The 15,136-nt window shown below is 43.0% G+C and overlaps 3 protein-coding genes across 3 annotated transcripts; 2 read left to right on the top strand and 1 right to left on the bottom strand.

The window, feature by feature from the left end:
- Positions 1–7,931: 7,931 nt before the first annotated feature.
- On the bottom strand, positions 7,932–10,121 carry LOC126565846 (augmin complex subunit dgt3). Its single transcript, XM_050223055.1, has 7 exons — positions 10,102–10,121; positions 9,874–10,013; positions 9,434–9,800; positions 9,061–9,365; positions 8,431–8,988; positions 8,184–8,361; positions 7,932–8,105 (listed from the first exon to the last, which is right to left on the bottom strand). Exons 1-7 carry the CDS (start codon positions 10,117–10,119, stop codon positions 7,932–7,934), a joined length of 1,740 nt encoding a protein of 579 aa, XP_050079012.1. The 5' UTR covers positions 10,120–10,121.
- An 819-nt stretch (positions 10,122–10,940) lies between these two features.
- On the top strand, positions 10,941–11,435 carry LOC126565667 (leptin receptor overlapping transcript-like 1). Its single transcript, XM_050222866.1, has 3 exons — positions 10,941–11,008; positions 11,082–11,259; positions 11,328–11,435. Exons 1-3 carry the CDS (start codon positions 10,941–10,943, stop codon positions 11,433–11,435), a joined length of 354 nt encoding a protein of 117 aa, XP_050078823.1.
- Positions 11,436–11,692: 257 nt separating this feature from the next.
- On the top strand, positions 11,693–14,135 carry LOC126560558 (testis-specific zinc finger protein topi-like). The gene is made up of 3 exons (XM_050216516.1): positions 11,693–11,734; positions 12,594–12,600; positions 12,687–14,135. Exons 1-3 carry the CDS (start codon positions 11,693–11,695, stop codon positions 14,123–14,125), a joined length of 1,488 nt encoding a protein of 495 aa, XP_050072473.1. The 3' UTR covers positions 14,126–14,135.
- The last annotated feature ends 1,001 nt before the right edge of the window (positions 14,136–15,136 follow it).

The raw sequence follows: 15,136 nt of genomic DNA, 5'->3' as shown, positions 1-15,136 counted from the left end.
TAATTAAGCTTGGACAATGCGGGTTGTTTTTACTTTGTGATGTGGAAATAGATAATCAAATTATCTGTATGCATGATTGATCAATTTTTCACGAAGCATATAACCAACATATTTTCATCCGGGGAGTTTTGAGAATGCTTGGTTAAAATAGTTCAGTAGATTTTTTGCATTAAATTACCAGACGAATATGCAATATGGAATGTCCTAAGAAACCAAAGTTCAACCTAGCTTCAGTTACTTACTTATCTAAGTAATTCCTAGATAAAGGTTAGCCACGTCGAGTGGTGAACATACAACTTATTCGGTCGACACAAATAGTCGTAGTTTCCTCATCGGAAATATGGAATTTTTCATTAATTGTTAAGTATGTCAGCACGTCGCCATATTGTCAGAAATTTAGAATAGTATGTGTGCATAATTTATTTCAAATTGAACGGGCCGTGAGTGGCCCCCTTTGAAGCAGTAATTTTGTCGTACATTAGCTCATAGCTTAACGTGTAATAGGACGCATAGAATTACATTTTAGAACCCCCTTTAGAATTTCATTGTAAGGTCTGGGTTCCTTATACGAGCCCCAACTATCTACAGGCTATCGATAGCCTAGATGGGCATAGACGAGACCCGTAATCGTTTCATAACTGCTCCAGTCTTGTAGCGGGCGACCAAAAATTTAAAAAAATCTAAGACTAAAGGGATTCTCAAGCCGACGAGACCTCGCAACAACTTTATACCTGTACATTTTGTAATCGAATTACTCCTCGCGCTCTTGGCCAGCTGCTTATTACCTCGATATAGTGCCGGTCAGGGTCATAATTGTTGAGATAGTGCGTACGAAGTAAACCGGTAGGGTAAACCGCTTTAGGTAGGAGCTATAATCTGTAATAATAAGGGAAATGTTCTTCTTCTTCTTGGCCTGCCAAGGGTTGAGCATGTCGCGTGGGCATGGCTAAGTCTCCAATCAGTTTCCAGGATACTCGGTTTAGGGCTGCAGTCCTTTATCCACGGCTGCATCCGATCTCCGACAGGTTTGACTCCACTTGATCCAGCCAACGAGCTCGCTGTGCTCCGCCAAACAGCTCAGCTAGTTCGTGGTTCATTCTCCTTCGCCACACACTCTGCTCGCACACATCGCCATAGATAGTCCTTAGCACCTTACCGGGCGTATCAAGGTGCGGTTGCTGGAGTTTTCTGGATCGCAGCAGTTTGTGGAGTCCGTAGTAGACACGATTCCCCTGAACAACGCGCCTTCGGATTTTGCTGCTAACGTTGTTGTCCGAAGTTACGGTCGAGAACTCCTCTACCACCTCGAGATCGTCGCCGTCAACTGATACTTTGCTTCCGAGTCAGGCTCTATCACGATCAAAGCCTCCGGCAAGCAAGTATTTTGTCTTCGACGAATTGGAGAGATCGTGTGAAAATCGTGCCCCGGATGTCGAAGCCCGCGCTTCGTATGACACCCTTCAGAGCGATGTTGAACAACAAACAGGAGGGTATGTCTCCTTGCCTCAGACCCCGGTGAGATTCGAACAATTCTGACAGCATGCTCGAAACACTCACCTTGCACTGCCCCCCCGTCCATAGTAGCCTTTAGCAGCCGTACCAGCTTCCCAGGGAAACCGTACTGCTGCAAGGTGTTCCATAGTTCGGACCGATGTTTGGTATCGTAGGCCGGCTTGAAGTTTATGAATAGGGCTTCAAGGCGGTCTACGTTACCATAGATCGTCTTGAACCCACCTGTTCATTGACTTGTAAGGGAAATGTAATGTAACAAAAAAGAAGGCTCCTTCCGGTGTCTTGACCGGCGAACAGTGAGAGTAGCGGACGTATTTTTAAACCCGAAAAGCTCCCCTGCGAAACCCTGCGCCCTAATCTGCGCCTCGTGCAAAGGGATAAATAAAGTTTGCATGGTTATGAAAACGTAAACTACGCGTTCGACCGAGAGAAGCAACAATAAAGTTGAGGGACCAAAATTGGGACATGCACAAGTAGTTGACGGCTGTAGCTAGTACACCTCTTCGTACTCATTATTGCAGTGGATCCTCCACTGACATTCTATACTTATTCCTGCTGTATTTCTTGACTTAACGACTCACTAAGACACCGTAGCCATCTTATACCTTACTAGGGTTTTTAATGCCACGTTTTTGGATAGTCAAACCTCACTACGGAAGAACGTCCCGGATGAGATTTGATGCCAATGCCGCCAAACTGTCAATACGGGGATACGGGGGTTGTGAACCGAGTGCCCCTCGCGATGTAATAAGCATTAATTGAACATAAATTAACTATTAACCACGGAAATTATCATGTCGATTAAAGTATTTCTCGATCATCTATTAGGACTAACTGGCAAGATCATTGAAGATCGGATCGGCGTCGGATACTGACATAAGCCATATCGGTCTTGGATAGCTTTACCTTACCATATCCATACTAAGCTTATCGGTATGATGTACCTAATAAACTACCATCAATTTATTCGATATCTTTTATGCAGTGTACATCCAGCGAGTTAATCCAGTAAACACTCCCTCCCCGTAGGAATTTGTCCCGGAAGGTGGCGGTGTTAATGTTTAAATCCAAACAGTTTTAACATCTCCAATTAGCGATGTTACCTATTTGCTTTCCGCGCTGTACCGTCAAACAATTCCGGTCCACACTAATGCACTTTCCGTTTCCACAATCAAATGAATCTAAATTACACATACCGCTATCGATTTGTTCAATAAAAAGCTTTAATGCTGCACCTATTAATGGCGTACCAAATCGTTTGTTTTTTGTTTTGCAGCCAACTATCATGCAATTCCCTGCGGCAAATCAATCATGTGAGATAAAAATAATGACCGCGATTGAGTACTATCGCATACACCACCGCCCGCCCTATATTCGCACCATTTAACTTCCGAAACCCACCAACACTGCTCTAGTGCCATCGCTAATGGCACGAATGATGCGACGAAAGCAATGGACGGAATTAGTAACATTATTTTATTAGCATACATAATGAATGGCCAATAGTAATCCTTTCTTTCAACAAGTAGCGATAGGGAGGATTCTGGTTAACAGTTGGCAAACACCCTTAGGAGAGGGAGTTTACTTCCGGATACTGCTTACCATCCGCTTCAGCAATAGCTGTCAATCGATATGTAAATGTATGCAATTAGTGCAACAAAAATAACGCGACACTAAATAGCATTATTAATGCACGGTTGCATTTGCAAAGTACAGGCAGTGATGGGAGGGAGAGTTCAGTAACAGAAAATAAATATCAGATAGAATAGAAATTGCGTGTAAAGCCAGCTGGAGGACAATGCGATTGCTTTTATGCGACAGTGACAAACGAACATCGTCCTATATCAGGAACCTTGGTGCAATCTTGCAACACACTATTTTCATGTGTCATCTTCAGGCTTTCTTTTCCCCTAGCTGTAATGTTGTTGAAGTGTTAAAAAAGTACTTTCCATAAGCTTGTAAAATGGCAACATTTGTAGCAAACAAAGAATTTTTGCGGGGAGTATTGCTTCATCACTACTGCATGAACAAACCGGCTAGTGAAAGTCACCGTATATTAATGAAAGTTTATGGTGACCATACTCTATCAGAAAGAGATAATTTTTTTTTTTTTTTTGAGGACGAAGAATGGCACTGGATATGTCTTGAAATATGCAGATAGAGTTCTTCAAAGCAACGCTCGTTGAAGATCCTTCGCAAACGCAAGTGGAACTAGCAAAGGCGTTTGAGGTAGATCAGCCAGCCATTTGCCAACGTTTCAAAAACTATGGTGATGGTTCAATTCAATTCATATATTTAATTGTTTGCCTTACGACTATACAATGTGCTTAAAACTAACTATCCCTAATCTAAACTAATAAAGCAGCTCTACCTGTGATAGGGGCTGAGGGAGAAAAAAGTATACGTAAACGTAAGGATGATAAAGAGGGATTATAACCAAAGAGGTGGGATGTGGAGTAAAACGCACGCATTGCAAGCGGCGTGCGATTGCAGTGTAGCGATTGGGCACGAATAGAGCAACCAACGAGCAGAATAATGTTTTAAGGCAGAGGAGATCAGTGAAATAGCAAACAACACGCTTCAGGACTCCCAGCGTTTTAAGGATCCTGCTAACAAGGGAGTCGTTTTGGTTGATGAAGGTGAGATCAGCATCCAGCCAAACACCGAGATTCTTGACGACAGAGACTCGGCTAACACAGAGCGAGATGATCCGCAAGATAGGGCATTGGATGCGATACAAGCTGAAGCTAAGCGATCATCGACACCCAGGTCGAATATTCAAGAAAAATATTACCCTATCCGCCCTGCAGTCCAGACATTATACCTTCTGATTATCATCTTTTCCTATCGTTGCAATATGGCCGAGCTGAGTCGCACTTGGAGGAGTTATTTTGAAAAAGTGACAAAAATGGATCGGTGAATGCATAGTGTCCAAAGAACGCGCACCTTTTTTCTCGATGAAATCCGCAATTTGTCAAAAAGATGAGACAAAAATGATTAATCAACGGTAGATTAAAATCAAAATACTTTGTATATTGAAATGGTTACTTCATAATAAAGCTTTTAATTTACAAAAATCTGCACGGACTTATGTATTGTCCTGATACTTCCTGCGATTCGCATTGAGTTTTATTTTAAATATGTAAAAATGTTTGCTAAATATATAATCACTGAATTTAATTATGAACATCCAGAAGAAACCCTAGGTGATCGATCCTAAGTCTTCTGTCTTGCTTTAACCATCGAATACTATAGACTTGATGATACCTCGCGAAGTTGGATAGTTAATCTTTGTGGGGGATAGGGGTGTCGGATCGGTTTTGAAGTCCAGCTCCGCCGTTTAAAAATGGGCCCCGTTGTCGTCTTTGCCACCAAGCTGTCCGAGAGATCATCGAAGATTTATTTATTTGAACAAAAACATGTCTTCGAAGCGTTTCTAAAGAAGATTGTTGATTGGATGCAACAATGGCAGATGGACAATTTAATGTTTTAATCCATATTTGATGAGCTATAATTTTATTATATTTTATAATAAAATACAATCATGATCATCATAATGTTGGCCTGCTCTTTTAAAGAGCACGTCGGCGTGACATGGCCCAGTCAACAATAGATTTCCAGGAAACTCGATCCCTGGCTTCAGCTTCCCATCCATGTAGGAACCTGATCCCCGAAGGGTTTCCCTTCACCTGATCTTTGTCACCGTCAGGATTTCCGGTTCTCCACATAGCTCAGCAAGCTCATGGTTCATCCTTCTCCTCCACACTCCATGCTCGAACACACCGCCAAAGATGGTCCGGAGGATGCGTCGCTCAAACACGTCAAGAGCGTTTGCTTCCTCCGCTCGGATGGTCCAAGACTCGTGGCCATATCGGACCTCCGCGCGAAACCTGTGAGATACAATATTTTATCTATATACTTTAATTCAATGATATAGGATCTTTTTAGCTATCCGGTCGTTATGTTGATCAACTTGAACGTAAGTTGGAGCACGATCCTGCAAAATATGTCATCTCTAGGTGAAAAGCCACTACTAGAACAAGGCGTCGCCTTGAGAATGTAATCGATAAATGGCCGCCTTAAATATTACTGAACCGAAAAACGACGATAATATTGCTTCTTAATGATACCTATATTTACATTTTTTATTTTATATCTTGTACGCAAATCTTTGATAATTGTCCAAATGCACCATGTTGTAATAATAATTTTCTTACTATTTGTATGATAGCGCTTCGAGTAAAAACTTTCCTGCCACAAATATTCAAAACCATAAGTTACGAACCTATCTAAGCTCTTATCCCTTTCACTCTGTGCATATTTCCGTACTTCAAACTCCCATCCATAACCTAGCTATCGGGCTGATGTAGCGAGATTTAATCCCTTTTTTCCCTATTTTCTACGAAATTCCTCTCGCACAACTACGATTCACCACACATGCACACATGAACGGGGATGGTTTAGTATTACACTTACACTCGTTTCTTCTTTATTTGAACCTGCCACCATAAAGGGTTGCCACATTTCGTGTCGTTTTGTATCGTTCAAAAACTCTCAGACCACACGGAAACGGATCGAGCAAAGGCGAGGCGAAAGGATGCGCCGGGTTTTTCTCGCGAAGCTCAACTTAAACTCAACCATTTTCCCGAAAACTGAACCAGACGGGACCCGCGGCTGTGCCCATACTCGTACTTCATACAAATACGAATTTATTCAAATTGGATTTAAAAAAAAACGAAAGAATCCATTCGCCGTTCACCCGGTCGTGTTGCTGCTATACTGCTGTAGAATTGTTGCTTCCAAACACAATTCCGCAATGTGTATGTGTGCCCCTGTTTTGTGCTGCTTCCGGATCAGCGCATTCGGAGATGGTGGTACACAAAACCCCCTTCGCCCACCCACCCACGGCGGGATTCTTCCGGTTTGTGGTATTTGCATTTATTGGTGGTTTGTGATGCGATGTCAATTTTAGTTTCACTTCCGACCTACGGAAAAGGCAAGTGGATCGGTTTCTTTCCGATATCCTTTCTTTTTCATTCCCCTTTTTTGTTTTTTCTTGCTTGGGGAGGCCATGATAGTATTAGATACGCTGCCTTTAGGTCACATGTCCGCTTGCAAAAATGCGCACAGTCTTGGCACCCTGGGAATAGTCTGTAAGATGCATATTTCGGTTAATACGATTCTTGCAGCATGCGCGAGGCACGAGTAAAGAAAGGTAATCGATTCCATGTCGCTCGGCAGCAGCTCATCGAGAAAAAGGTTTGGTTAAAATAACAACAGGCCAGCTGCACGCTAGCTTGTAAAGCGAAACGATCGTAAGCCAATATAGCCCGCCCAAGCTTATCCCGAAACCCAACTCGCCGGCACTTCTTAAACACGGAGAGTTGTGGTAGTTTCGGAGCAGCCGTAAAAAAGGTCCATTCCAAAACCCCTTCGTTCGGGCAGTTCGGGGCCAGTACCGCCGTCAAAGTCTTTAGAGCGCGGCATATCGAAACAACGAATATAGGATTACAATCGGATTATGGGTGCAAATAAAAACCAACATTTTAAATCGAATACGTTTTAGTGGGATAAGTGGGTACATAAGGCTTATTCGAGCGTTTGCCATAATTTACTTCGCAATGTAGTGAATGTAATCCTAATGGTTATACAATTCGACAGTTTTTCGTATTGTTTTGTATGTTTATTTATTCCTGTTCTTTCCAACGATACTTCCATTACCAAAACCTTGATAATACTAAAATATATCGATGTAATACAAAATGAAATCTACACTCGGCAGGACCGAGAAGTTCTGTTCATGGCAGGACCGTGAGTCTTTCAGATTCGGGAAAAGTTTCACGCAAAGATAAGCGGATCCACCAGTCCCGTTTGATCCAGGGAAAAACCTATCCGTCCGATCCAAGCAGATCTGACGACGTCCTGCCCGCAATGGGCTCTCTAGTAGTGGAATGTGATGTACAATCGACAGTCCACTAAGAGCTGTTGGGTCCGGCAACTAAAGGCTATTACAGGGGCGTACAATAATTTAAGAACGTTTTTAATCCTGATTTTCAAACTGGTGCTTTTGATACTTCTACTAGGTATAAGTTTACCTAAATTTGGTAAAGTTATAGGACACACAGAGCTGTAACTGGTCGAGGCCCGGAAATGGCTAATAAAATGTAAATATTTGTTTTTACGACCGTCATTGGCTAGTGATTATTAGCCAATATATCCTTAGAATGCTTCTTCTTGGCTACAAGATGTAAAGAAAAATATTTTTTTAGTATCAGTATTGAATAGTTTCAATTTCAGTTAAAACTTTTTCGTGTTATCTTCACAGTTTTTTTTTGTTTATTTATTTCAATAACAGAAATGTATTGGGGAATTTTAAAATGATACCTCAACCCCATTGAACTTACCACTTACTAAACTAACTAAAACATTGCATCATCGGCGATCGATTTACACTTGATACCGGATATTCCCTTGTAGCTAGCCATTTTCGAAGCTTCAGCCGTTATTTCTTTGATAGCAAAGGCCACCTTCTTTGGTTCGGTTAGAAACCAGATCCAGAGACGTTGATTGTACAGCCAAAACTTTTGATTTTGCTACGAAAAAAAAACAGAAAAAGGGACAAAGTCACACCACTCGCTTCAATAATAAAAATAAGAGGTACGCTGCCTTACCTTCGGTTCTTCGATGTTTTGTACAAAATCTTTTCGCACGTTCCGGAATTCTCGCTCGAGATGACTCAAAGCGAAGCCAAGCTTTTGCACCCGCTCCAAATACTCCTGGTCGTAGAACTGGGGATAGTTTAGCGGACCATCAAACACGAAGCGTGCCAACAGCGTTTCCTGGGAAGCTCTAAAAAATAAAGCATGAAAACGTCTTGCAAAGTGGAACTAGTTTAACAAAAAAAAAGAGATTTCATACAATTGCTTCAACACTTCTTCAGCCTTGCGATGATATTTGCCTTTAGCGATCGATTCGCACTTTTTCGAGAGACGTTTCAGTACACCGGAAAAGTGCTGCAAACACACTTTCATTCCACGGACGGACTCTTCTGCGACGCCTGCCGTGTCCTGCACCATAAGGGCCGCCAGCCGTCCCAAATACTCGCCGTACGCTTCCTCCTGCAGTGTGATCTTTTCGATCTGTCGCATCGCATCGATCCGCTTGAAGCATCGTTTCGAATCTCCGTTCATTTCGTCCGCATTATCGAACCGATCGCGTATCTTCTCCAAATCGAGCTGCATCAGTATCCATAGCAACTCGGCGTTCATAAGCTCGCGGGAAATACTTTCGTCTAACCGTTGTATGTATTCGAGCCGGCTAACGGCCCGATCCAGCTTGGCCCGATTGTTCTCGTACAGCACGGATTCGATTTTCAGTTCGTTCACCTGCCGGATAAGCATGTCAAGCTCGTGCTTCAGCAAATCCATCCGCAACAGATCCTGCTCGTTTGCGTTCTTCAGCTCGAGGCACTGTTTCCTACGATGAAAAATGATATCTGTCAGTTGCTCCAGAAATTCCTTTTCTCCAGCAGCTTTTCTCGATTCTCACTTCAATGCGGACACCTTCATCGGCATCCAGCTATGGTCCTGCAACCGTTCAACGAGCTTCATCACACCCGCATATTCCCGCTTTGCCTCGAGCAGCTTCAACTCTTCCGCATCCAGCCGCATCTTAATGCCCTCCAGCTCATCGATCACCTGCTGATTATCCAAGTCATCTGTCGATTTCGTACTGTCCAGCCGTTTCACTGTAAAATGCTTTTTCACGTACATTTCCAGATACTTTAGAAACTGGTCGCACTTGGAATCGAATTGCTCGATCGGCATTTGATAGATGAAAATGGGTGGATTTTGCTGCAAAAACAAGTTGCTTCATAAATCGATTCGGAATTGTTCGTTTAGCTTCAACACACGCAACGTACTCGTTGATAGTAGCAATGGTGCAAATCCGAGATCTGCTGCTGCGTTGCTTGCTGGCTTTCTTCCAACTGTCGGGCCATATCCATACTGTTCGACGCCACTTTATCCAGGAAATACTCCTGCTCGCGAATACTGCGCTCCAGCTCGGACAGTTCCTTTGTAAGGGTGATTTCCGTTTTCTTGGCACCGTTCAGAAGCTTTTCGTACCTTTCCTCCACCTCGACGAGCTGTTCTAGCTGCTGCTCTAACGCTTCCACATCGCGATCGGTGTAATCTAGTATGTTGACGTACTCCTGATTCAGTTCTTGCAATTGCTCTTCCAGTATCGCATCATCCAGCACGGTACCGTTTCGGGTGAGTTCTTGATAACTACCAAACAAATAACAAATGAAACCAGAACCGCAATACATTTTGACATTATGCACAATTCCTGTTCAAGTACCTCTTAAGCAGCAGATCTGTGACCAGATTTTCGTCGTCAATTTTTGTAAACCAATCGAAAAACTCGCGAAACGTTTCATCGTGTATGATCCACAGATGACGCACATCGATGCCACCAATCTTTTTCAGTGTTTCCAGGACCTGTGAGGTAGGTAGTATAGGCAGAAAGTACAGATATTATGTGTCTTCGATTCAAGTGATAAAGTTGTGAACGGAATAAACTGAATACCTTGCTAGATTCCTCCATTTTTTGTTGGGAAAATATCTATTACTACAGACAACCCCGCAGAACAAAACACAAAACAGCACAATAAACGTTCAACGGCTGTTTGATTCAACATATGACAGCTGTGCTATGCTGAAGATTCCCAAGTAACACTTTGCCATGAATAGGCTTTTCACCTTTTGAATTTTGAATTCATACAATAAAGTTCAAAAAGAAAAAACTCTCTAGTAAGAGAAAGAATCGAATCAAAAAAGGGTTTAGTTTTTTCTTTCATAATCATCTTTCTTTTCGCTCCTTGCCGATTTAAAAGGACGTAGAAATAATAAACGAAAAGGCTTTTTGATAAACATTTTTGACTTGCGACCTGTGTCATTGCTGTGTCCTGTGTCAAGCTTGTGTGAAAGTGCCCCATGCTATAAAACAGCAAAATTGTCAGCTGGGCAAAATCATTTCTCGCAGAACGTCAACACAACAAAAACAATTGAGGAGCAAACAACGAAAAACCAAAGCAAAAATGGCAGAATCACTGAAAGGTAAATCTTGTTTTTATCTCTAAATTACTCTTGCAGATGGTGAACCATTTATTATTACCATTTTACAAAGCCATTAGTAGAACACTTCTCACAACGAATAGTATCGGTTAGTTTAACTGTGTTTTCTTGCATCTATTCCAATCTCGCTGACTCCTCCATTGGTTGATTCACGATGAATAATCATCCCGCCACACATCCGTGCTGCCTCAGTGTGAGTTTTTGTCCCATGACCGGAAGGTTTACTGTTCTTGATAAGCCATCTCGAATTGGTTTCATGTTTTTCCCGCTTTGTTTTCTTCCAGAATCGTTATGCTAGCCATGCTTGGCTCCATCGGGATGACTATGATCATACTGGCCTGTGCGCTTCCGACGTATAAGTAAGAGACCGGCATTAATTAGATTAGAAATTGAAGCAGCTGATAATGTTTGCTTCTCGTCATCCCTTTGCAGCTTATGGTGGCCAATTTTCTGCGTACTGTTCTACATATTATGCCCGTTGCCGACACAGATCGCTAAACGGGGTCCGAATTCGGATGATCCTTCCCGTTCTGCACACGCAATGTTTGCTACGATCGGTATCGTCATGAGCAGTTTCGCCCTACCTATTGTTCTGGCTCGTGCTGAAGTGGTACGTGTATATTTGTGCTATCGTGTGTTTGTTGTTGCTTTATTGTCTGAGCGTTCTTTTGTTCCTAGATCCAATGGGGTGCCTGTCTTCTCACGCTAGCTGGTAATGTTGTCGCCTATACGACCATCCTAGCGTACTACTTCGGTTTCGAATCGAGTGATTCGGGAATGTGGTGAAGTGCGTCGTATCCCACAGCAACTATTATCATCATCCGTATTATTCAATGTGCGCTAAAAAGAGTTTCGCAAAGGAAAACATCGCGCACACACAAATTTTCGTCATCCATTGAAGCGAACCTCTTTTTCATCCCGCGACCTTGCGTGCAATATTGTATGCGAAAGATCGAAAATGCTTCGAATAGTTTCTGGCACACAGCACACGCGGAAGACGTTTTATTAAACCATCACCAATTTACGATACTCCCATTGGCTAGATGGATGCGGGAATGGAGAAGGAGGTAGACGTGGATGATGAGGTAAAGCGATCGGAACTTAATTAAGTGTAAAAATTATTTAACAATTCACCCATTGCAGAACTCAATCCAATAAAATGCAATTATTTAGAGAACATTAATTTAAACGGTTACTTATTACGCACCGTTTTTTACGATAATTTTTTTGAATCTTTCATTTCCTGTTTCAAACGTTTTACACCAACAAACTTTTGCACAAAACCGTACCTCATCTGTGTATTCGATATTCTTCAACGCGTCTTTCAAGCGCTGTAATCCTACTTATTCCATTTTATTACATTGCCTGCTTAAGACACCCTTGATGACTTTTGCAAACAGTTCCGGCTTATTGGAATTGTCGTAACCAGCGCACAGTGAATAATGGAGTAACAAAATGTACATTAAATGTGCACAATCGCATTTGATGCACCCGGGGATATTGAAACCATTAAACCGGATGATTGGGTTTGTAGAAAAAAAAAAGTCTTGATGTGTTCCGTTTGACGCCATGTGGATTGCTGTTGGAGTACTTTAATCGAATAAATTACTTTCAAATTAATGTGGCTGCTCATTTTAAGTCATCCCACCCACCACCACCTAAGGAACGATATGAACTCCTCAACCGCGAGCTATAAACAAAATACATTTCCGATATGAAAACAGGTTCATCTCCATGGTAACTCCCGCACATTGTAGCAATCATAGAATTTTTACATCACCTACTCTTTTGCCGCTTGCTTGAGCTAAATTGACCGCGATTTGTTCATTCGCCTTAGGAAGGTAACAGGTTTCGGTGGTGCATTTGAAACGCAGTGTGCTTTGCTGGAAACGCCACGAAAACTGAAGGTGAGATATTAATCCCACAAATTTACTGCTATTCAAGCTTAAAGGTAATTGCATTATCCATATTTTTACGCCTAAACAGTTATAATTACAGAGTTACAATTTACGAGTGTCTGCTTCACTTAAACCAAAGCTACCGTTGTAAGTTCTATTCGTTCGATGGGTCGGATAAAGAAAATTGAAGTTAGCCAAGTCACACAAACGCTTGGAAAGAATACTCAACAATGGCAAAACGTGCTGCAACAATCTGGCCCCTCGAAAAGTAAAGCGAAAGCTGCGAACAGGAAGAAGTTTAACTGCCAACACTGCAAGCGTAAGTTCGTCTATCTGACTGGGCTCGCCCGCCATGAGAAAAAATTTCATCCGGAAAAAGAAAAATCCTCGAACCCGGGCAACGAACAAACCGAGAAGGAGGCAGCAACAGGTGCTGTATCAAACACACCCCCAACGACCACATTCGAAATTGTGGTGAAATGTAAAAATTGTGGTGAAATTTTTCCCGATGCTGAGCGCTTTGAAGCTCACACTAGCCGGCTCAGCTGGGAGCAGTTGTTCGGGAACCAGCCGGAGGAGCAGGATGAAAAGGTGTCGCTGTTTCTGGCTCAGCTTTTCATCGTCGTTATTCATATGGCTCTACAGTGCGAGTTTTGCGATGCACACTTCTCGGATTTTGCGTCCCTGTTCTATCACGAATCACATCACTCACCTTACGCCGGTTACTCGTGTACGTTCTGCAAGCTTAACTTTCTCACGCTAGAAGCGGTACTGGATCATCGGGAACAGTGCCAGGAGTACAACAGCTATCGAGCTGCACATCTGTTGAACGTTTCCTCGCAGTACTGCTGCAATGTTTGCATGGCCATGTTTGGCACGCTGTCCCAACTGTACGAACATCGGTACAGCAACCATCACTACTTTCCACGCCGTAGAGGTCTGCTGGAAGTCCTATGCCCGGAATCAGATGAACTGTTATTAAATTGCGAATTGTGTGGTTTCTGTTGCAATCAGCTCCGTACGCTGCTACAGCACCGAGCTGAGAAACACGCCAATACTGACCACGATAACACACCGGTGGCGGAGAAACTAGCCGCTCCACAAAAGACGACTAAAAAGCTTGACAAGGAAGAGACGACCCGGCAGTTCCTGTGCGAAAAGTGTGGCAAAACGTACACCCAGTCCAGTCATCTTTGGCAGCATCTGCGCTTCCACAACAAGGTACGGCCGTTCTCATGCTCCGTTCAGGGTTGCAACCGAAGTTTCACGATACGGCCCGATCTTAGCGACCACATCCGAAAGTGCCACACCGGCGAACGGCCGTACGCGTGTGAGGTGTGTCATAAGCGCTTCCTGACCGGTTCTGTGTTTTATCAGCACCGATTGATCCATCGAAACGAGCGGCGTCATGCTTGTTCGAAGTGTGATCGCAGGTTTTACCGGGCGGATGCACTGAAGAACCACATGCGAATTCATACCGGCGAAAAACCGTACGCATGTACGCATTGTAATCGCAAGTTTCGGCAGCGTGGCGATCGGGAGAAGCATGTGCGCGTAAAGCACATGAAGTTTTGTTAAATGGGGCCAATGTTTGGATGGGAATTAATGGCTACCAAGCTTTGCCGGGTAGAGTTGGGTTTTAATCGCCAAAAAAAAAATCCTGCGTATCACTGTATTGATGTTTAGTTTTAGCATATTGAAATACAGCGGTGCTAGTGTGCGGGAAACATATCAATTCGTTTTCATTAGTGTCAGAACTCGTTGCTATGATACATCGTAGAGAGGTACTTGTTAGGTCTTCTAATATTGGTATTGGATACTTACCACTACTACCTGTAAGTTTAGTAACACCCATTAGATGGACCCCGGTAGGATTAGCAGCTCATCAAGGCCAGAAGAAAAAAGACAGAAAATGGCGGATCAAGGTTTTTCAAAGTTGAAGTTGAAGCCGAAAATGAAAGAAAGGGATTTTATTGTTTTTCCTTAGCAAAGACTTTGTCTACATCATGCATAGCATTCTCAAAAGAATTAACTTCCTCTTTGGTCTAGGTTTAACTATCAACCAGAACAAAAACATTCCGCAGGAAATTTCACAAAGACCATCGGCATCATCCGCCGAATCTTCCCCGATAGAGCAAGGCGTACGAAAGAAAAACCGTGGCCATCGTAGTATAAGAGAAACAAAACTTCTAAATCATCCACTGGGCTGTCGTTCAGTTGTCATAGTAACGGATAGGGGTTGTTCGAGCGCAATATTTTGCTAACTGCGCTATCGATAGCTGAAAAACAACTCCTGGACGGTGGTACGTACAGCGAACCAGATATCTCTATGTCTGGAAGTAATCGAGCATAAAATTGCGCTACCAGTATCCGCAAGTCAGTAGTACTACCACAATCATTCATCACCTGTTGTCGTATTGCGCTACAACAATCCTAGCGCTTCAACTCATCAACGAAAGCAATGGTGTTTCGGATTGAAGCGATAATGACACGGCGCGGCGGCAATCGAATGATAACTCAGCGACCAGCTCATCCTTCCCGGTATCCCGCCCGCCATGTGTCTATCGGTGTGTAAACAGATGGAACTGC

Source organism: Anopheles maculipalpis, chromosome 3RL, assembly GCF_943734695.1.
Source record: "Anopheles maculipalpis chromosome 3RL, idAnoMacuDA_375_x, whole genome shotgun sequence".
Taxonomy (NCBI): Eukaryota; Metazoa; Arthropoda; class Insecta; order Diptera; family Culicidae; genus Anopheles; species Anopheles maculipalpis.
This window is presented reverse-complemented; position numbering and strand designations above follow the sequence as displayed.

Excerpts from the sequence above, each read along its gene's own strand:
- LOC126565667 (XM_050222866.1), top strand. The coding sequence starts at position 10,941 with ATGCTAGCCATGCTTGGCTCCATCGGGATGACTATGATCATACTGGCC. Across the intron at positions 11,009-11,081 it reads TGTGCGCTTCCGACGTATAA|CTTATGGTGGCCAATTTTCT; the intron begins GTAAGAGACCGG and ends ATCCCTTTGCAG. Across the intron at positions 11,260-11,327 it reads TTCTGGCTCGTGCTGAAGTG|ATCCAATGGGGTGCCTGTCT; the intron begins GTACGTGTATAT and ends TTTTGTTCCTAG.
- LOC126560558 (XM_050216516.1), top strand. The coding sequence starts at position 11,693 with ATGGATGCGGGAATGGAGAAGGAGGTAGACGTGGATGATGAG.
- LOC126565846 (XM_050223055.1), bottom strand. Across the intron at positions 9,366-9,433 it reads ACCATTGCTACTATCAACGA|CAAAATCCACCCATTTTCAT; the intron begins GTACGTTGCGTG and ends TTGTTTTTGCAG. Across the intron at positions 8,106-8,183 it reads AAAACATCGAAGAACCGAAG|CAAAATCAAAAGTTTTGGCT; the intron begins GTAAGGCAGCGT and ends TTTTTTTCGTAG.